This window comes from Brassica napus, chromosome A9 (assembly GCF_020379485.1).
Source record: "Brassica napus cultivar Da-Ae chromosome A9, Da-Ae, whole genome shotgun sequence".
In the NCBI taxonomy this organism is placed as follows: Eukaryota; Viridiplantae; Streptophyta; class Magnoliopsida; order Brassicales; family Brassicaceae; genus Brassica; species Brassica napus.
In genome coordinates, this window is record NC_063442.1 from 2,914,279 (window position 1) to 2,933,967 (window position 19,689).

At 35.1% G+C, this 19,689-nt stretch overlaps 3 protein-coding genes and 1 non-coding gene across 6 annotated transcripts; 3 read left to right on the forward strand and 1 right to left on the reverse strand.

Annotated features, from left to right (window-relative positions):
• Positions 1 to 541: 541 nt before the first annotated feature.
• Positions 542 to 1,303, forward strand: LOC106365856 (basic leucine zipper 1). Its single transcript, XM_013805363.3, has one exon. The coding sequence runs from the start codon at positions 780 to 782 to the stop codon at positions 1,197 to 1,199; it is 420 nt and encodes a 139-aa protein (XP_013660817.2). The 5' UTR covers positions 542 to 779; the 3' UTR covers positions 1,200 to 1,303.
• Positions 1,304 to 1,340: 37 nt separating this feature from the next.
• TRNAK-UUU lies at positions 1,341 to 1,412 on the reverse strand. The gene has a single exon. It is a non-coding gene; the product is annotated as a tRNA-Lys (tRNA).
• A 1,757-nt stretch (positions 1,413 to 3,169) lies between these two features.
• Positions 3,170 to 6,719, forward strand: LOC106365855 (ATP-citrate synthase beta chain protein 2). Of its 2 annotated transcripts, none has more exons than XM_013805361.3 (16): positions 3,170 to 3,357; positions 3,610 to 3,720; positions 3,791 to 3,893; positions 3,970 to 4,035; positions 4,118 to 4,241; positions 4,320 to 4,454; positions 4,530 to 4,590; positions 4,669 to 4,745; positions 4,824 to 4,979; positions 5,058 to 5,186; positions 5,266 to 5,398; positions 5,475 to 5,602; positions 5,683 to 5,788; positions 5,871 to 5,947; positions 6,024 to 6,094; positions 6,190 to 6,719. In XM_013805361.3, exons 2-16 carry the CDS (start codon positions 3,621 to 3,623, stop codon positions 6,548 to 6,550), a joined length of 1,827 nt encoding a protein of 608 aa, XP_013660815.1. In that variant the 5' UTR covers positions 3,170 to 3,357; positions 3,610 to 3,620; the 3' UTR covers positions 6,551 to 6,719. The 2 variants fall into 2 exon arrangements, with proteins under 2 accessions (XP_013660815.1, XP_013660816.1); XM_013805362.3 differs by lacking the exon at positions 3,170 to 3,357 and adding an exon at positions 3,420 to 3,475.
• A 2,912-nt stretch (positions 6,720 to 9,631) lies between these two features.
• Positions 9,632 to 15,229, forward strand: LOC106365854 (probable serine/threonine-protein kinase SIS8). 2 transcript variants are annotated; one of them, XR_002654363.2, is made up of 13 exons: positions 9,632 to 10,157; positions 11,199 to 11,637; positions 12,102 to 12,705; positions 12,785 to 12,825; positions 12,902 to 12,970; positions 13,123 to 13,223; positions 13,332 to 13,410; positions 13,546 to 13,644; positions 13,989 to 14,057; positions 14,156 to 14,205; positions 14,296 to 14,377; positions 14,503 to 14,608; positions 14,796 to 15,008. XR_002654363.2 is itself a non-coding variant. In XM_022692282.2 (13 exons), exons 1-13 carry the CDS (start codon positions 9,778 to 9,780, stop codon positions 14,923 to 14,925), a joined length of 2,238 nt encoding a protein of 745 aa, XP_022548003.1. In that variant the 5' UTR covers positions 9,633 to 9,777; the 3' UTR covers positions 14,926 to 15,229. The 2 variants fall into 2 exon arrangements, 1 of the variants encoding a protein (XP_022548003.1); XM_022692282.2 differs by having other exon boundaries at positions 9,633 to 10,157; positions 14,514 to 14,608; positions 14,796 to 15,229.
• The last annotated feature ends 4,460 nt before the right edge of the window (positions 15,230 to 19,689 follow it).

The following is a 19,689-nucleotide window of genomic DNA, read 5'->3' on the forward strand; positions in this document are numbered from 1 at the left end:
AAAATTTTATATTCTGCTAAAAACCTCATTCTAAGAACTTCTTATTAATCATGCTCTAAGTATTTATGTGGTAGCTTGTAGCTTGGCCAATGATTTAGCTTATTTCATATGGAATGTTACAGAATCCAGCTTTCTTGGATATATCTAGAGTTACCATACGACTCGTGACAAAAATAGTCTAAATGCAAAAGCTAAAAATGGTAGTTACTGGTCTGCCCTACAAGGAACAACACCAACACATGTTTAGCTGTTATATCCAAAAATGTAAAGAGCAAAATTGTTATGTTATTGACCAGAATCTCTTATATCCATTTCATTTTCTAACCTTTTTATAGGATAATCTTTTGAAATTAACAGAGACACCTTTCGAGATTATATATTTTCTAATATATAGTATTAATCTATAAATACGGGCAACCTAAGACGAACAACATCTCCTCGATCTTATCCTTATCTTCTTCCTTGTTCTATTTCGCTTCTAATTTCTCTCTAAAGTCGTCCTACATCTTTTTTTTTTTTTTTTGAAAATTAGTCGTCCTACATCTTCTTGTTTAAGTTCTTGAGATCTTTGTCTGATAATTCTAGAGTTAATACTAATTGACCAACGATAAATGTCAATGGACAAAGTCATGAAATGATAAATCTCAACCAATTCTCTCGTTTCCTCGTTTATCATTCCGTATCTGTCGTGATTCTTCACTGGTTTTACGTATTTTCTTGAAACATTTTTCTCTATTTCTTGTTTTTTTTTTCTCTCTCGCAAAGTGTTAGGACAAAATATGGCAAACGCTGAGAAGACAAGTTCAGGTTCCGACATAGACGAGAAGAAGAGGAAACGCAAGTTGTCAAACCGCGAATCTGCTAGGAGATCACGTCTCAAGAAACAGAAGATGATGGAAGACACGATCCACGAGATCTCGACTCTTGAGAGACGAATCAAAGAGTACAGCGAGAGATGCAAAGTGGCGAGACGGAGGCTTGACTCGCTCGAATCGGAAAACGCGGGTTTGAGATCGGTGAAGACGTGGCTTTCAAGCTACGTTAGAGATTTAGAGAATATGATGGCTACGACTTCCTTAACGCTGACGCAGAGTGGCGGCGATGAACAGGAGGCAAACGCGGATGGAGATTGTAGGCGTAGACCATGGCAGCAGTATGGTTGTGATTCTCTACAACCAGTTGCGTCTTTCAAGACATGAGCGTTGTGTGTTTAGTTTGTGTTTTTGTGACCATTTTATGATTTGTATCTTTCATATTGAACTGTTTTCTCCTCTTACAAACTTAACTATAGAGACTTCGTGGATTGTTTTTACTTTATTCTAGACAAAAAAATTGGAAAACGCCGACTGTGGGGATCGAACCCACGGCCACGGGATTAAAAGTCACGCGCTCTACCACTGAGCTAAGTCGGCAGCTGTTGTAAGGATTTCTTTAAATTTAAATGTTTCAAAGTTAAGTTGCATGCATAATGAACTAGGATACGTATTGATCGGGATCATGTCTGAATGCCAACATAGGGAATGTAGTTTCAATATAACTTGAGAAATATCCCAGCTTTACGTTCTCTTGTTCTCAAAACTTTTGTTGATAAAACTCAATAGGAATGGTATAACTACGTCCAAGCATGACCAGGACCTAGGTTACAACTAGGTGGGGCAAGCAAAGTACCACATGCAGAAATTTTAATTTTCATTAGTTTTATTGGAACAACCTAGAAATTTAGATGGTTTAGTACTCTTCATTGCCCCAGCACCTTTGGTTGAAAATCAACTATAACTGCTATAATTTTTTTGGTCTAATAACTGCTATAATTTTGCTATTTAATACATTGTGCCCCATGTTATTATATATCCGAGATCCGCCCCTGAGCATGCCTAACTGGTCCCAGAAAATTACAAGAACCCTTCTCACGTTGTCGCGCACTTTACTCCTTTCAACCACTCAATCAAACTCAAACAAAAACAAACTTGTTCTGTGTACTTACTTAGAGAAACTTCATCGCATAATACGTTGGAAGAACTATTGGTTTAGCACAAAGATTTAGTTATATTAGGCATCCTCATCCATGAGATACTTTTTGGGATGCCTAAACAAAAAAAAACTACTAATATTCTAATATAGTGTTAAAAAAAAATAAAGTTTACTTTAAAAATAAAAATTGAATCAGAATTGATAAGTGATTGATGGAGTTTTAAAAAGACTTTCAAAAATTCTCTTAACTTTTTTCCTTCTTTGTCTTAACTTTTATTTTATTTTATTTTTGGTTAATGGTGAAAACTCTCCATGAAAATTTATCGTTGGTAATGCTCTTCTGTTTCGAAAAATGCCATGTTATTAAAAATTAGATCTGACTCTTCTGATTAATTAAAAAAACCTTCGTATCATAATTTCTCAATAAAATATCCTGTTTATAAAGTCTATTTGAGAGTCAACACCCTTCATATTGACAGTCAGATGTCCACGTGAGACTTGGCAAGAACATACATAATTGGTAATGGTTAACAACAAGCCAGAGTAAAATGGCTATATATCAACTGAGGAATGAAATTATAAAGTTGATTGACTTTGTTAAAATATAACTATGAAATTGATATTAGAGATAACATAATCTTGGATGCAAATGGATTGTTGATTTTGGAATGAAATGATATAGAATATTAACTTATTCCACTAATTCTAAAAACTTTTTCACCATATTTGACATGAATGGAATAGAATATTCATTTCATCAATTTCACACATTCCATAAAACATACAAAGAAAAACATTCCTAAACTTTCTTCTACAATTTTGATTTTGAATGAAATTATTCTATTTTAAAACTAATTTCATTCAATCTATTTTATTCCATTAATTCCATTCATGGTTACCATTTACAGCTTTTATTGGATAATGTACACTCAAATATATTCCAAATCAAAATACTAAGTATTCTTGAAGTTGAATCAAACGTTGCTGAGTCTTAAAGACAAGATCCGAAACAGCCCTATACCACCAGCAAGGTGGGTAAGCCATGCTTAACAAGAACGGCGACATTATAACGACCATCACGTGATCCAAGTCTTAAAAAGGACAAAACCATATATATGTTCTGTAATTAATTAACAAACAAATTAATTTATATTTACCGCTACTAATAACACATTAAGTGTTGGTTAAGAAGAGATAAAAAAAAAATCAATGTTTGGGTAAGAAGAAGTTGTGATCCAACTACTCACCAATAAGGCCACCACATGATCACATAGAGAGAGAGAGAGAGAGACCATCCTTCTATATTAATGGTCTTCTAACCATTCCTCTCCCTACCACCATTTATCAGCTTCTTCCCCCAACTCACTCGACTCGGGTCGTGACCAGGTTCGTTCTCCTAACTACCCAACCTTCTCTTCCTCCTCTGGATCGAACAAGTCGTGACCTTTTTGTAGATCTGTGTCGATTCTGATCTGATTCCAAAGTTTCGATATTTACGAGGAAAGTGCGTAAAGTTCGAAACTTTCAATGTCTTTTCAATTCTAGATTCATTAATGTAGTAAACTAATGTGAGATCTGATGTCTTGGTGTGCATTGCTCTGGATCTGACCATTGCTCTGTTTTGGTACTCTGTTTCAGCTCTTTCGAAAATGGCAACGGGACAGCTTTTTTCTCGGACAACACAAGCTTTGTTCTACAACTACAAGCAGCTTCCTGTCCAACGAATGCTCGACTTCGACTTCCTCTGTGGTAAAAAATCATCAGATCACTCTACATTGCCTTTTGTTTTGGATCAATGAGATCATTTGTTTTCTTACAGGACGTGAAACGCCTTCTGTTGCTGGGATCATCAACCCTGGCTCCGAAGGCTTTCAGAAGCTCTTCTTCGGACAAGAAGAGATCGCCATCCCTGTTCACGCCGCGTAAGTGTACATCAGATAGAATGTGAGAGAAGCTTGCGAAAAGTTTCTAACTTGTTTTTTTTTTTGTTTTATACAGTATTGAGGCAGCTTGTGCTGCGCATCCGACTGCGGATGTATTCATCAACTTTGCATCTTTCAGGAGGTTTGTGTTGTTTTGTCTTCATAAACTTTAGCGTTTGTCTCTTTTGTGATGGTTTTGTTTTAATTGGTTTCCTCCTTTGTAGTGCTGCTGCTTCATCCATGGCTGCTTTGAAGCAGCCAACTATTAAAGTTGTGGCGATTATAGCAGAAGGTGTTCCGGAGTCAGACACCAAGCAGCTGATTGCTTATGCTCGTGCTAACAACAAGGTGTGTGTGCTATGGTTTAATGATTAGCTTTCATTGTGTAAACTGGTCTTGTGAGAGTGATTTGGGTTTTGTTTGCAGGTTGTTATTGGACCGGCTACTGTTGGAGGTATTCAAGCTGGTGCCTTTAAGATTGGTGACACTGCTGGGACAATTGATAACATTATCCAGTGCAAGCTTTACAGACCTGGATCTGTTGGTTTTGTCTCCAAATCTGTATGTGCTTGATCTAAAGCTCACTGTGATGGTTTGAGAGTTTTTTGATTTATCGGTCTTTCTTTTTTCATGCAGGGTGGAATGTCTAATGAAATGTACAACACTGTTGCTCGTGTGACTGATGGGATCTATGAAGGTGAGTTTTGCAAATGTTAAATAATCTGCTAATGAGATATGAAACTAAAGATTTTGTTTTATGGGATGTTGTTAATAGGTATTGCTATTGGTGGAGACGTGTTCCCAGGATCAACTTTGTCTGACCACATCTTAAGGTTTAACAACATCCCACAGGTATATTATTATATACCAATCTTCAAGTGTTTTAACATGTAAAACTCCTTCTTAATAGAAGAGCTATGTATATTGCAGATAAAAATGATGGTTGTACTTGGAGAGCTTGGAGGAAGAGATGAGTACTCTCTCGTTGAGGCTTTGAAACAGGGGAAAGTCAACAAACCTGTTGTTGCTTGGGTCAGTGGGACTTGTGCACGGCTCTTCAAGTCTGAAGTACAGTTTGGTCACGCAGTAAGTAGCATGAAATGAAATGACTCTTTGTCTCTTGTCCAAATCAAAGTAGTTCTTGAACTTGATGATTGTGAATAGGGTGCTAAAAGTGGTGGCGAGATGGAGTCTGCACAAGCCAAGAACCAAGCTCTCATGGATGCTGGAGCCATTGTTCCAACTTCATTCGAAGCTCTCGAATCTGCAATCAAAGAGACTTTTGATAAACTGGTCAGTTTACCCCTTTATTGTTCTTAGCTAGCTCGCATTTGTTGAAATCTTATGTGTGCATTTCATTTCCTTATAAAAGGTTGAAGAAGGAAAGGTCTCTCCTATAAAAGAAGTCACTCCTCCACAAATCCCTGAGGATCTCAGCTCCGCAATCAAGAGTGGGAAAGTCAGGGCTCCTACTCACATCATCTCCACCATCTCTGATGACAGAGGTATTGTCATGGAAACAAAACCATATAGTCTACTGAGTTGAAACCAATGTTTCTGATACTTGACATTAATTTGTAGGGGAGGAACCATGCTATGCTGGTGTTCCAATGTCTTCAATCATCGAACAAGGCTTAGGAGTTGGAGATGTCATTTCTCTTCTATGGTTCAAACGTAGTCTTCCTCGCTACTGTACAAAGTTCATTGAGGTATCAGTGTTCTCGTCTCAGTCAATCTCCCTCATACTATTGCGTAGTGAGATTAACTTTGTTTCTCTGCCAAAACTTAGATATGCATAATGCTGTGTGCTGATCATGGTCCTTGCGTCTCGGGCGCTCACAACACCATTGTGACGGCAAGAGCAGGCAAAGACCTTGTCTCAAGTCTTGTCTCAGGTTACTCACTTATCATCTCTCCCACCTCCCTATTTTCTTTAACTGTGCAACAATCTCTAAGACTGTTAAAGCTTTTCAACAGGGTTATTAACCATTGGCCCTAGATTTGGTGGTGCCATTGATGATGCTGCTAGATACTTCAAGGACGCTTGTGACAGGGTAAAAGACTCTTTCATTTTTTTTTCACCTACTGCAACTCGCATGAATCTGATCTCTAACTAGTTGCTTGTTTCAGAATCTCACACCTTATGAGTTCGTTGAGGGGATGAAGAAGAAGGGAATCAGAGTCCCTGGGATTGGACACAGGTAAAATAACACTTCTTGTAATTAAAAAAAAAAAAAAAAAACAAAAAGTCCTTGCAGGTTCTCTTGTCTGAAACCTGTTTTCTTCTTCTTGGCAGGATCAAGAGCAGAGACAACAGAGACAAGAGAGTGGAGCTGCTCCAGAAATTTGCTAGGTCTAACTTCCCATCAGTGAAGTACATGGAGTACGCAGTGACTGTTGAAAGCTACACGCTCTCTAAGGCGAACAACCTCGTGATGAACGTTGATGGAGCCATTGGATCTCTCTTCTTGGACCTTCTAGCTGGAAGTGGGATGTTTACTAAGCAAGAGATCGATGAGATTGTTCAGATCGGTTACCTCAACGGTCTCTTTGTTCTTGCTCGCTCCATCGGTTTGATTGGACACACCTTTGATCAGAAGAGGTTGAAGCAGCCATTGTACCGTCACCCATGGGAAGATGTGTTGTACACCAAGTGAAACTCTCATCTCAGCTTTGTTTTCTTTGTTGTTAATTCCAATTAATTAGCTTTTTATATTCTTCTGAGAGAGATGTTACCAAGAATGCATATCTATGCTCTTCTGTTTCTTTTGTTGTGATGTTATGTTTACTTTTATTTTGTTTTCCATTTATCTGAACTTTTATCCATTGTTCTTCTTACTTTCTATAAATCTATGCAGTGTCTGGCTAGGGATGTTATGACAATCTTCCATATGAAATTTGGTAGCTAGCTAGCTAGCCTTGTTGGACTTACATGACAAGTTATCCTTCCATTAATTAAATATAAGAAATTAATGTTTATATTTATTAATATTTAATGGAAAACGTATTACTAACCCATGTGCCCTATTCATTACTCAGTGAAAAGTTGGAGATGCATCAAATGAGTTGTTTATTATTTTGCAGCTGATCATACTATAATGAGCTGCGATGTGAGGTCGGTCCAAAACAGCTAAGATTAAGAACACTAGACAATTAAATCAGTGGAGTTGGATGTTACTTCTTTTACACGTATAGCTTAGCTAAAACATGTTTATTTGGTTGTATTGTAGCAAAATATAAAAACTATGGTTATTGTTTACTAGATATTACTCCTCGTGCTTTAGCAAAAAAAAAGAAGAAGATATTACTCCTCGTGTGTAAGCAAGATAAAGTTTATATAATAATCTTGGAAGTGTATCAAAACTTGATATTCATGACTTCTATATCTTATTCGTTTTTTTGTTTGTTCGAATGGTTGGTTATCTACCAACTATCAACTTGCAGTCCAATACCAACTCAAAGAATCTATAACCTCTCCTCTATTTATGGATATAGATGCGTCGACGTGATTATTTTTATCTAACAAACATGTGGATGTTTTACAACCATGAACCATGAAACAACTTTTGATATTTAATGTTCTGGTTTTTGAAATGTTTAGGTTTTTATTTTGCCTGTCTAAATTAAACATTATATGAAGAAAACAAAATATCAAATGTTATCTTTTATTAGGTTAAGAACTCCGTCCAAGTTTCTATTTTAAGACACGTAACGACGATTTGTTTGGTGCCATATGCCTTTTAAGTTTCCATTTTTACATAAGTAGCTGGTAAAAAGGTTATCGGTTCTGTTTGATTCAGTTTGTACCATGTAATTTTTAACCATTTCGGTTTGTAACCAGTTTGGATCAAATTAATATTGTGTATTATAATTATTATTTTAAAAAGGAGAGAGTGAGAGAAAGAGTTGACATTTGGAGCCAACAGGAGCTCAGATGCACCGCGATCACGAGATTTTGATTAATTTAGGTGTATTCTTTGTGTGAATCAAGCATGTTCGTTGTAGTGACAACGACGTTAACGTGCATATGAAAGCTAACCTCGATAATGTTGCTGGGTCACCAATCGAGATTGAACAACATCAAGACCAATCGATATTTAATCAAGTTTATAAAAAAAAAAGACTTAGAATATGTCCTACATATCTACCTATTAGTATATTGTTTGCATTAATTAGTAAGTATATTCACGGTAAATTTAACCATGCTATCTTTTTACGAGAGTCTATTTTTTTACTATATAAAGTTAGCATGATCTAAAAGTTTATTAAACGGAAGTGGTTATGAAATGACATGAACAAGGAAAAGAAAAAGTAACTTAACATCGATGATGATGGTACGGTCATAGAACCCATAATGAACCAAGTCCAACCAATAGGAGACTTTAAATTGAGCTTACCAAAAAGATAACCTTTTTCTTGAGAAATTAATGGAATGGGTTGCATGTAAAATAAATTGCGTGGGGTCTGTATTGATAGAGAGGACTTACATGTAGTGATGATGGCTCTTTCAATTCAATATATATATAATACATATTTTACAAAAAAAAACTAGTATATACACTTGGAAATTTTGCATTGGAAACTCTTGATATATTCAAATTATAACTATTTTTTTTTGGAAAAAAGAAATAAATAGTGTATGTTTAAAATAAATTACTCCCCATAAAAATACAATAACTTAATTTTCAAAAAAATTATATATACCTTGTTTTAACAAATACTAGTAGATATTGTAAACTGAAACAAAAAATGATAGTGAATATTCAAATTATTAAATTACTATTTCTTCGTTGGTAACAAAAAAATACAAAAATAGATAAATGGATAACCAAGAAAAAAAATTAAGTGTTTAAATCATATTTTTATAATTTTTCTTTTTAATTTCAAAATTTTAAATATTTTTATTCATTATATTTTATACTAAAAATGAATTATTTATTATCAAAATTAGGCCTTTTTTCTTCGGTATAACAAATAACCCCATTTCCATCTAATCTGGTATTTTTCTTCATTTGGTCTTTTCAGAGATAAATAAAAAAGCAGCCAAACTTAAATCAAGAGAAAAAGACTAGGATAGCACCAAACCAAGTTTTTGTTCCCAAAGTAGCACTCAAGGCTCAAAGTCACAAAAATAGGTTTCATTAAAGAGGTAAATATACACTTATACCCCTTGGGTTAATTAATCCAAACCTTAGAGTTTAGAGTTAAGGGGTGGAGTTTTGGAATTAGGGTTTAAAATTTTATAAAAAATAAATACTAAAATAAAAAAAATAAAAATTTTAAAAACAGTTTCAAAAAGTATTTTTAAATTATAAAAAGAAAATTTGAAAAAAAAAATAAAAAAAATTTCGAAAAAAAATTTCGAAAAGAAAATTCAAAAAAAAATTATAAAAATTTCGAATCTGAAAACACATAATCTGAAATTATAAAAAAAAATTTCTTTTTTTTTATTGTATTTATTTTTATTTTATTTTATTTTATTTATTTTTGTTTGTTTATTTAATTTTAAACCAAGGGTATAAGGGATATTTTACCCTTTAATGAATGTCATTTTTGTGACTTTCTCCTTCTAGTGCTATTTTTGAGACATAAACTTCAAAAGATGCTATTATTGACAATTGCCCTTAGATCAATTCGAAATTGATCATTTATCACCCCACTAATAGAAAAGCAGCCTCCATAAATCTAAATAATATTTTTATTTTTATTTTTATAGAAGAGTAATGTCTGAGAAAGCATAATAAGCGATCAAACATAAAAATAAAATAAAAATAATAACAAACAAACCATCTCGCCGTGATTCATCATCATCTCCTCCGATTCAACTCTCTCTCTCTCTCTCTCTCTCTCTCTTTGACTTCAGATTTCGATCTCCGTCCCCAAAATGGAGACTCCACCCGCGGAGGAGCTTCTCAAGAAGATACGCGAGCTGGAGGAGAGCCAGGAGCATCTCAAGCGCGAGATGTCGAGGCTCAAGGTCTCTGCCGCCGAGGTTAAGCAGCAGCGGTCGCATTCAATGTCTCCGCAGCGGAGGAGAAACAGTGGCGGGGAAGGAGCAGGTGCCCCGAGGTGGAGGAAGAGCGGGACGGCGTCGTTTCGCCACGCTTCCCCGCTGCGCAAGGAGAGCCGTGGTGGTGGCGGCGAGGAGGAGGAGGGAAGATCTGGTGGAGGAGGGAAGTTTACGGAGAAACAGTATTTGAATATTTTGCAGTCTATGGCGCAAGCTGTTCATGTCTTTGATCTTAACGGACAAATCATCTTTTGGTGAGTGTACTTGAAAACAATATAAATGTTCTGTCTTTATCTCATGTGTCTGAAATGGTTGTTGATTTGGTTCATATAGTTTAGGGGATATTTAAGTTAGTTAGATTATGGTAGTTTTTTTGTTCAACTAGATGCTTCTGTAATAGAAACAATCTAGTGTCGGAGACGATCTGATGTGTCCGAAATGATTGTGGATTTGATTCATGTAGTTTAAGTAGTTAGAACTTAGATTTTTGCTGAACTAGATGCTTCTGTGATAGAAACAATCTAGTGTCTTTCTATCTCATATTTGATTCCTATAGTTTTGGAGATCTTTGAGTAGTTAGATTATGCAAGTTTTTTTTTTTTTTTTTTTTTTTTTTTTTTAATGAATTCGAAGCTTCTGTAATACATACAATCTTGTATCTGTCTGTCTTATGTGTCTTAGATGATTGTGGATGTGATTCATAAAGTTTTGGAACTCTTTAAGTTAGTTAGATTATGGTAGTTTTTTTTTTGCTGAACTCGATGCTTTTGTAATAGAAACAGTCTTGTATCTGTCTGTCTCAAGTTTCCGAAATGATTGTGGATTTGATTCCTATAGTTTGGGAACTCTTGAAGTGACTATGGTGGTTTGTTGCTGAACTCGATTCTTTTGTAATTAGAAACAATCTAGTGTCTGAGACGATCTGATGTGTCCGAGATGATTGTGGATTTGATTCATATAGTTTATGAACTCTTTAATTTGTAATAGAAACAGTCTTGTATCTGTCTATCTTATGTGTCCCAAGACTCCCAACTGATATTCAGATTCATAACTCGTTGCTTTTGTAACAGAAACAATCCAGTGTAAGTCTATCTCATGTGTCCCAGTTGATATTCAGATTCATAACTCGTTGCTTCTGTAATAGAAACGATTTAGCGTCTGTGTACCTCATGTGTCCTAACTGATATTTAGATTCAGAACTCGTTGCTTCTGTAATAGAAACCATCTAGTATCTATCTATCTCATGTGTCCGAACTGATGTTTAGATTCAAAATTCTACTGCATGGTTGTTCCAGGAACGCAATGGCGGAAAAGCTTTACGGCTTCTCAGCAGCAGAAGCACTTGGGAAGGACCCTATCGATATTCTCGTAGATAACCAAGACGCCGCGGTTGCACAGAACATCACCCGCCGTTGCGGCTGCGGAGAGAGCTGGACCGGTGAGTTTCCCGTCAAGAACAAAGCAGGAGACAGGTTTTCGGTAGTGACTACAATGTCTCCGTTCTACGATGATGATGGCTCTCTTATTGGGATCATATGCATCACAAACGACGCTGCTCTTTTTCAAGACCCGAGAGTCTCTCAAGCTAAGACAAGAGGGCAAGAAGGGGAAACGAGCTTTAGCCGGGTTGCATCTAAGCTCGGTCTTGACTCCAAAGAGGCTGTTGTGTCGAAACTTGGGCTTGACTCTCAGCAGCCTATACAAGTCGCTATTAAATCCAAAATATCAGATTTGGTTAGTTTTTTAATTAAATACTCTCATATTTTTTATTTATTTTAACTAATGTTCTAAAAATCGCTAGGCGGTTCCTAGATGCTTTATAGAGGACTAGTGACTAGGCGGATTATTCGGGTAGCAAATTATTGATTTATTTTATATATTTATATGATATTATTGTAGTTTTTAAGTTCAATTATAAAATTATTATGAAGAATTATGAAAATTAGATATACAAAACAGAAGAAATTAGATAAATTTGTAGATTTATAATAATATTATTGCTTAATTTAACATATTTAGACAATTTTAAACCGATTTTAATGAATTTAGAAGAGTTTAACCCAACTTTAATGGTTTAAATCGGTATAAATTGGATTTTAAGAAAATCGTTTCGAATAGTACCCAGTTGCCGACCAGACGCCTCTACCTATTTTTAGAACCTTGATTTTAACCGTTGCAATCGTTGTTAAAAATTACAGGCGTCCAAGGTGGGGAACAAGGTCAGGTCAAAGATCCAAGCAGGTGATAACAGCACTGCACACCTCGAAGGTGGAAGTGGGGACAGTCATCATTCAGATCAAGGCTTCTTCGAAGCTGCTTTGTTTGAACGTAAGGAGGATGCAGGCGCTAGCACTAGCACAGCGAGGGGAGATTTTATCCAATCTCCTTTCGGTGTGTTCCTACGTAGCGATGACAAGTCTTCTTCTTCAAAGCCCTTCAGAGATTCAAGCGATGAAAACGAGATTCCTAAGACGCTTGCCTCGAAAGCTGAAGAGTGGATGGCGAAGAAAGGGTTGTCATGGCCATGGAAAGGGAACGAGCAAGAGGGTTTGGAAGGGAGGCGGGGTCACCCCGTGTGGCCTTGGGTGCAGAAGGAACAAGGTCATCAGAGTAATAAGGCTGCTAGTAATGAGGCTGCGGGCGGGTCTTGGTCTTCCCCTGTTAATGTGAACAGCACGAGCAGTGCTAGCAGCTGTGGAAGTACTAGCAGCAGTGTTATGAACAAGGTTGATATGGATAGTGACTGCTTGGATTATGAAATCTTATGGGAGGATTTGACAATTGGAGAACAGATTGGGCAAGGTGATGAATCTATCCTTCAAGACATTATACAGTTTATGTGGTAATAACATTCTGTAATAATTTCTCTTTATGTGTACAGGTTCATGTGGAACTGTCTACCACGGTCTATGGTTTGGATCTGTACGTTCTTTCCTTGTGTTGATGATGTAGAATCTGCATTGTTGATTGTTACTGAGAGTTGCTAATGTCACTGCAGGATGTTGCTGTAAAGGTGTTCTCCAAACAAGAATATTCTGAAGAGATCATAACATCTTTTAGACAAGAGGTATTATGTTTTCTATCATTTTTCTAAGGGTGTTTGGTAAAAGACAATTGATATTTGAAATAGTTTTTAGTGATATTCTAACTAGTTTGAAGTACACATGTTGTACTTGCGTGATTATGATTTTGAAGTGCTGTACTTGTATTATTGTGAAGGTATCGTTGATGAAAAGACTTAGACATCCAAATGTGCTACTGTTTATGGGAGCTGTGACATCTCCACAGCGTCTCTGTATCGTGACAGAGTTCCTTCCACGGTTCGGTCTCATCTCTTTGGCTAAATACCACACTTCTTTTTATGCTTTTTTGAACTCCGAGACCAAAACGTTGACTCACTCTAAATCGTTCTAAACAACATTTTGCAGTGGAAGTCTCTTCCGTTTGCTGCAGAGGAACACATCAAAACTGGACTGGAGACGACGTATCCATATGGCATCTGACATTGTGAGTAATTTTCTAGATCATTGATAGTTGTATGTCCACATCGTATGCATATCGTTCTTTTTCAACTCTTTGGTTCTGTCATCGTACATCTCATCCAACATGTTGCATACTTTATTTACATACTTATTCTCACAGGCTCGTGGCATGAACTATCTTCACCATTGTAGTCCACCCATCATTCACCGTGACCTGAAGTCATCAAATCTACTGGTTGATCGAAACTGGACAGTGAAGGTATTGTTTCCATTCTTCAATCCATATAATTCCCTTAATCCTGAGTCCTCACAAGTAATAAGTATCCATCATCATGGGTCAACTTTCATATGATTCAGGGGCGTCTCCAGTGGAATAATTTTATTTCATTTTATTTGTGACACGGTTTGAGAATATTAGTTTAGGTAGAAAAATAATGGTATTAGGTCTAGTCAATGTCATTATGTCAGAGCTGCAAAGCTGTATGAGAAAACATAAAGCAAAATGTGAAGAGAGACTATGATTTTAATTGCAAAAGTAGAAACTATTATTGAACTTAGTATGACTCTGTTTGCATAGTTAACTTACGGTGTCATCTCAAATAGGTTGCTGACTTTGGTCTCTCGCGTATTAAACATGAGACATACCTCACTACGAAGACAGGAAGAGGAACGGTATTCAACATAAGACTCTTACCAAATTGTTTTCTCTTTTTCTTGGTCAATTCTTCTCATTATGAATTCAATTGCTTCTTTTTTTACCTGTTTTGCAGCCTCAATGGATGGCACCGGAGGTTCTTCGAAATGAAGCTGCTGATGAAAAGTATATTCTCATTTTGGTGATTGGTTAAGTTCCTTTCCTCATTAGTTTCCACCTTTCTTCTCTAACGATGCTTCTTCTCTTTAAACTCAGGTCTGACGTTTACAGCTTCGGAGTAGTACTATGGGAGCTTGTGACTGAGAAGATACCATGGGAAAATCTAAATGCTATGCAGGTATAACTTCCGCAATTAGGAAAAAAAATTTCAAAAGAATCGTTTCCCAAATGAGAGTAGCAAATCTATAGTTTGGCCATATCTTAAAGCTATACAAGGCCATATATAAAGAGATGTCTATTTAGAATACTTGCAGGTGATTGGAGCTGTGGGGTTTATGAACCAGAGACTCGAAGTCCCAAAGGATGTTGATCCTCAGTGGATTTCTCTAATGGAAAGCTGCTGGCATAGGTTCGTAATAAATGATAACATAACACATTCAATAACTTTTATAAGTTCTGTTTTCTGTTTTGATAGTTGTTGAAGAGTTTAACTAAAACAGTTAGCTGATAGTGGTTCTAATGTTCTTTCACAGTTGTATTGTATTTTAGATACGTCTTTGAAGCAGTAGCTAACGCGAGTAAGATATTTTGTGCAGTGAACCACAGTGCAGACCGACGTTCCAACAAGTTATGGAGAAACTAAGAGAGCTTCAAAGGAAATACACTATGCAGTTTCAGGCAACCCGTGCTGCATCGATAGACAACTCTTCCCTCAAGGAAAAATAAAACCCTGAAACCCCCCAGAGCAGGATCTGATTCTCGTTGAAGAAGAGAAGCTTAGCTACAGAAGGAAGGTGAATGAAGAGAAAGCAGCAAGAAGAAGCTTTGGTAAGCTGCTAAGCTCGATTGATAATCTCTCTAGAGGTAAATTCGTTTCAAATGTGTCATGTGCTTGCGAGCTGAGCTAGAGAGGATATATATAGTTATGCATGAGGCAGACCCAGTTCTTTTTCCTTGAAAGAATTGCTTGTACAGATGAAAAGAACGAGGATGAATCAAAAGATTTGGAAGTAAATTTTGTTACATTTTATTTGATGATGCCTTTGTTATTGTTGTGTTAATGAAAACGAGTGTTCTGGAAATCCAAGTACAGAATCATGACAAAAGATTTCTCAAAATCACATATAACATAAATTAAATAAACACTTTTTTTTTTACGTTGAAGCGCTAGCTACCTTTTTTATATTTGAATAAGTCTCTAGCTATGTATATATATACAAGGGCTGGGCCTAAATCAATGTTTTTATAATCTTCAACTCCTCATCCGGCCCTTTCTGTTATTATATGAAAGTAACTATGCTGCTGTACTTGCTTTATTCTGAAGGTATCGTCGTTGATTAAAAGACTATCCAAATGTTCTACTGTTTATGGGAGCTGTGACATCTCCTCAGCGTCTCTGTATCGTGAGTCGTGACAGAGTTCCTTCCACGGTTCGGTCTTATCTCTTCGGCTAATACTACACTTCCTTTGAACTCGGGGACCAAAATTCTGATTCAATCTATTAAAACAATATATGCAGTGGCATGGGACATTGTGAGTATTAGTTAAACACGTGATATTGTTCTAGATCATTGATAGTTCACATTTTATTGGATGATTTGTGCAGGTGTGTTTAGAGTCAAGTATGTTGTGTTTGTTTCTTGCTCAAAACGCATAATAAAACCTCAACACGACCTCAAAAATGTATCACAAAGTACACAGTCCTCTAGTTGAAACACCTTTGCGCTCGTTTAGTCGTCTATCAGCCATATTATTTTATTCAGAGGAAGTTAAATGTGAATGTTCCTAAATGTCTAATCTTGTAATATTCACATATCTATTGTACAGTATGCTGTAGTTGAAATCTGAATCTGTATGAAAGAATACAAAGGATTGTGAGACGTAATATTCACAAGAAGAAGCTTTGGTAAGCTGCTAAGCTCGATCGATAATCTCTCTCTCTCTCTCTCTCATTACGAGCGGTCATTCGTTTCGAATATGTCATGTCATGTGCTTAGCGAGCTGAGCTAGAGAGGATATATATAATTGTGCCTGAGGCAGACCCAGTTCTTTATCCTTGAAAACGAGAATGATACCTTTGTTATTGTTGTGATTTCAACAATGTGAATAGCTTGTTGCATTCTACGTTTTGGAAGATTTGGAAGTAAATTTTGTTACATTTTATTGGATGATACCTTTGTTATTGGTGTCGATGAAATAATCTGAAATAAAGATTAAACATAAGTCAGCAACAAGAAAATACATGATATAAATGATTTTTATATCTTCGTCTTTGAAATACTTTGAAACCAAATCTAAGTCTCATTGGACTTGGTTGTTTTTGTTTATCAATTTCTCAAATCATGGAAGAATATTACTCAACCATGAATTCTAAGCTTCAATGTTTTGATAGTTATGATCTTGGTTAAGATCATTCAATCTTAACTATACGACTTGAATGTTTAAAGTATATACTTATCATCATTAGGTAGATCATCAAAAGGCAGTTCATCGTAACAAGATACAAATGGTAAAAACTTAATCTTAAGAAAAAATTGAAAACAAACATTTTGTTGAAAGTCTTGAGCCATTCTTCTATAAAAATCATGTGTTATTGGTTTAATGATTCATAAATTCTATATCAAATCAAGTGTTATTCAATCGTACGGATTTACTAATATATTTGATTTAATAATAGATTTGAATGGATTTGTTTGATTTTTTAGTTAAAAATACAAAGACCCAAATTCGAGGAAAAACCTCTGAATTTGTATATTTTATTTGGATTTATAAATACTATATAGATTTTTTACAGTCTGCTGACTTTGGTATTTTGGATTTATATTTTAAACCGTTGTTCTCCAAAAAAATTCTACTCTAACCCTCTTTATGTCTCTGTGTTCTTGTGGTCTTTACTTGTCGGATACGATAATTGAATCTGATTACGGGCAAAAGAGAGCATGTTTCTAGGACACAATAATAATAATTAATAAGCAATCGTATGCATTTTATTCCTCTCTTGTTTTATACCAACGAAAACACTAAAAAGGCAAGCAGAGCTGAAAATGTTGCTTACAAAATGTTGTCCACATAAGCCTCCAAAATGGTGTCCACTTTCATCTGATTTAATTATATAGAGATTACATGATTTCAGTGAATGAAGCGGGCATGCATGTCTCCAATAGAAATCCTTTTTTTTTCATTTTATTTGTGACACATTGAGAATATTAGCCTACGTATAATGATAATGTTATTAGGTCTAGTAATTCCATTGAGTCATGGGAAGTTGAGAAAAACATAATTTGATTGATATATTCTACTTGTTAGAGCTTAAACCAAAATGAAAAAAAAAACCCTAAAAATAACAAATGATGTAAAGAAAAGAATAAAGCTTTAATTAATGTTGTCTTCGAAAAAGGGTCTCATAGTTAACTAACCCTGAGTACGTGACATCTTTAACAGTCTGCTGACTTTGGTATTTTTCGTATCAAGCATGAGACATACCTCACAACAAAGACGAGAGCGGGAACGATATTTAGCATAAACTATTACCGAATTGATTGGTCTGTTATTATGAACTTATAATTCTCTAATTCTCTAATCCTCATTTGCATGAAAAGCTCAATATCTGTGGTCTCTAGGACTAGGGGTTTCTCATTTACATTTCAAATTGTAAATTCCCATACAATAAGAGTACATAGAAAATACTAGAATTGTGATAGTGAGGCATACAAGATTTTTTTTATTTATTGAAGAAAAAGAAAATCAAATGAGTTGAAAAATTTATGAGGTAAAGTAAACTTTGGAGTAGTTGATAATGGCACATAACTGCTTTAAGTAGAACGAGAATTTGATATGTAAAATAGTAAAATATATACCCTTTCAATCCTTTTGTTTCCATGGATCGATCCCAAAACAAATACTATTGAAGGTTTTATTGAATAGGATTTATACTTTATTTTTCTAATTAAAAGTTTCTGCAATTTCAGCCTTTTAGTGATGAAAGGATATATTGTCACAATGATTAGTGTACGTTTATTGTCATTGCCTTAACTTTGATTTTCCATTCTGCAGTTTAAGATTCAGCCGTGATAGGTCAATCATGACTAGAGATTGAAATGTAAAATGGGACCGTAAAGAAGACTGAAACGACTTATAAATAGAATTTTGTTAAGGTTCAAAAAGGTTTATTATAATTTTAGTTCCTTCATAATTTTCTTTCAACAAATACTATGGTAAAACACTTTAATTGAATGTAAAGTTATATTTAAACAAAATGATTGTTATAATGAATACATCTAGGTTTTTTATTTTTTATTTTTTGATGGATTACAATACTTTTGAACTTATAAAAAGGTTTAATAAGGATTCCTTGCGAATCGCACTTTAGAAGCTTCTTTCAACTTATAGAATTGAACTTTGATAAATGTTCTTATCTTCTTTCCCAAAAGTCTATTAATATATGTTTTTGAAGAAGACGTCGCAGCGACTAATGTGACTCTGTGAGTAAGATCAGTTAAGATCATTTGTGCAGCACAGACCTTCCAAGAACTTATGGAGAAAGTAAGAGAGCTAATTTAGTTTACAAGAGAAGATATTGGGAAAGCAGTTTTCGTGGCTGCAGCAACTTTGTGCTCCGCAAAACTTCTGATTCTTTTTGTGACACGTTTCTACAACAAGTTAAATGCGAATATATCTTTATAATATCTTCAGAATCACATGATTATGTAGTTGTGAGGAGAAAGAAAAAGAAGTGTGGTAATATCTAATGATCCCTATGGTTTAAAAAATAAATGATCGTACGTGTGGTAGAGAAGGAAAGGACCAACAATATTATGTAATTATTTTTTTGGTCAATTAAACTCGAGAGAGAAGTATGATGCAAGTTTTGGTGCTCCACTCAGCATAATAAAAAGATTCTAGTGATGGAAAAGAAGGAGATGCTTTCTTCGTGTGGGTCCATTAAACAGCGGCTGCAATTGCTCGCACATTTTCACCTTTTCGAGGTACCATCATCGTAAGACAAAAAGTTTAAACTTTCTCTTCCAATCAGGAGAGACATTTGGAAATCAACTTTGCTTCTAATTTCTGTGATGTCATGCACGACGTACTTTCTCTTACAGAATCCAAATATGCCACTAAATTTCTCTGAACATTAATGTTATTTATTTGTAACCGCTCTTTTAAAAAGATTCTCATTATTTATTTGTTTCCCTGTTTTTTAGAAATTTAATATACTAATAATATATTAATAACAAAAAAATAAAATAATATATTAATATCTATGGCACTCTAGCCCAAATCTGAATATTTTTAAAAAACTTGTCAAAATAATTCAAACAAAAGTATCTGTATACTTTTTTTTTTGTCAAAGTATCTTTATACCATTACTTCTACTTTATTTATGGCTATATTATATATGATAAATAATATAATTTCTCTGGACTCTGGCTATACCCTGGCTTCTACTATATTTATGGCTATATATTATACAGTATATGATAAATAATA

Bases quoted from the DNA above. Each gene is read 5' to 3' on its own strand.
- LOC106365856 (XM_013805363.3), top strand. From the start codon at position 780: ATGGCAAACGCTGAGAAGACAAGTTCAGGTTCCGACATAGACGAGAAG.
- LOC106365855 (XM_013805361.3), top strand. From the start codon at position 3,621: ATGGCAACGGGACAGCTTTTTTCTCGGACAACACAAGCTTTGTTCTAC. The intron at 3,721-3,790 runs GTAAAAAATCAT...GTTTTCTTACAG, and splicing joins CGACTTCGACTTCCTCTGTG to GACGTGAAACGCCTTCTGTT. The intron at 4,980-5,057 runs GTAAGTAGCATG...GATTGTGAATAG, and splicing joins AAGTACAGTTTGGTCACGCA to GGTGCTAAAAGTGGTGGCGA.
- LOC106365854 (XM_022692282.2), top strand. From the start codon at position 9,778: ATGGAGACTCCACCCGCGGAGGAGCTTCTCAAGAAGATACGCGAGCTG. The intron at 12,971-13,122 runs GTATTATGTTTT...ATTATTGTGAAG, and splicing joins TAACATCTTTTAGACAAGAG to GTATCGTTGATGAAAAGACT. The intron at 13,645-13,988 runs GTATTGTTTCCA...CATCTCAAATAG, and splicing joins ATCGAAACTGGACAGTGAAG to GTTGCTGACTTTGGTCTCTC.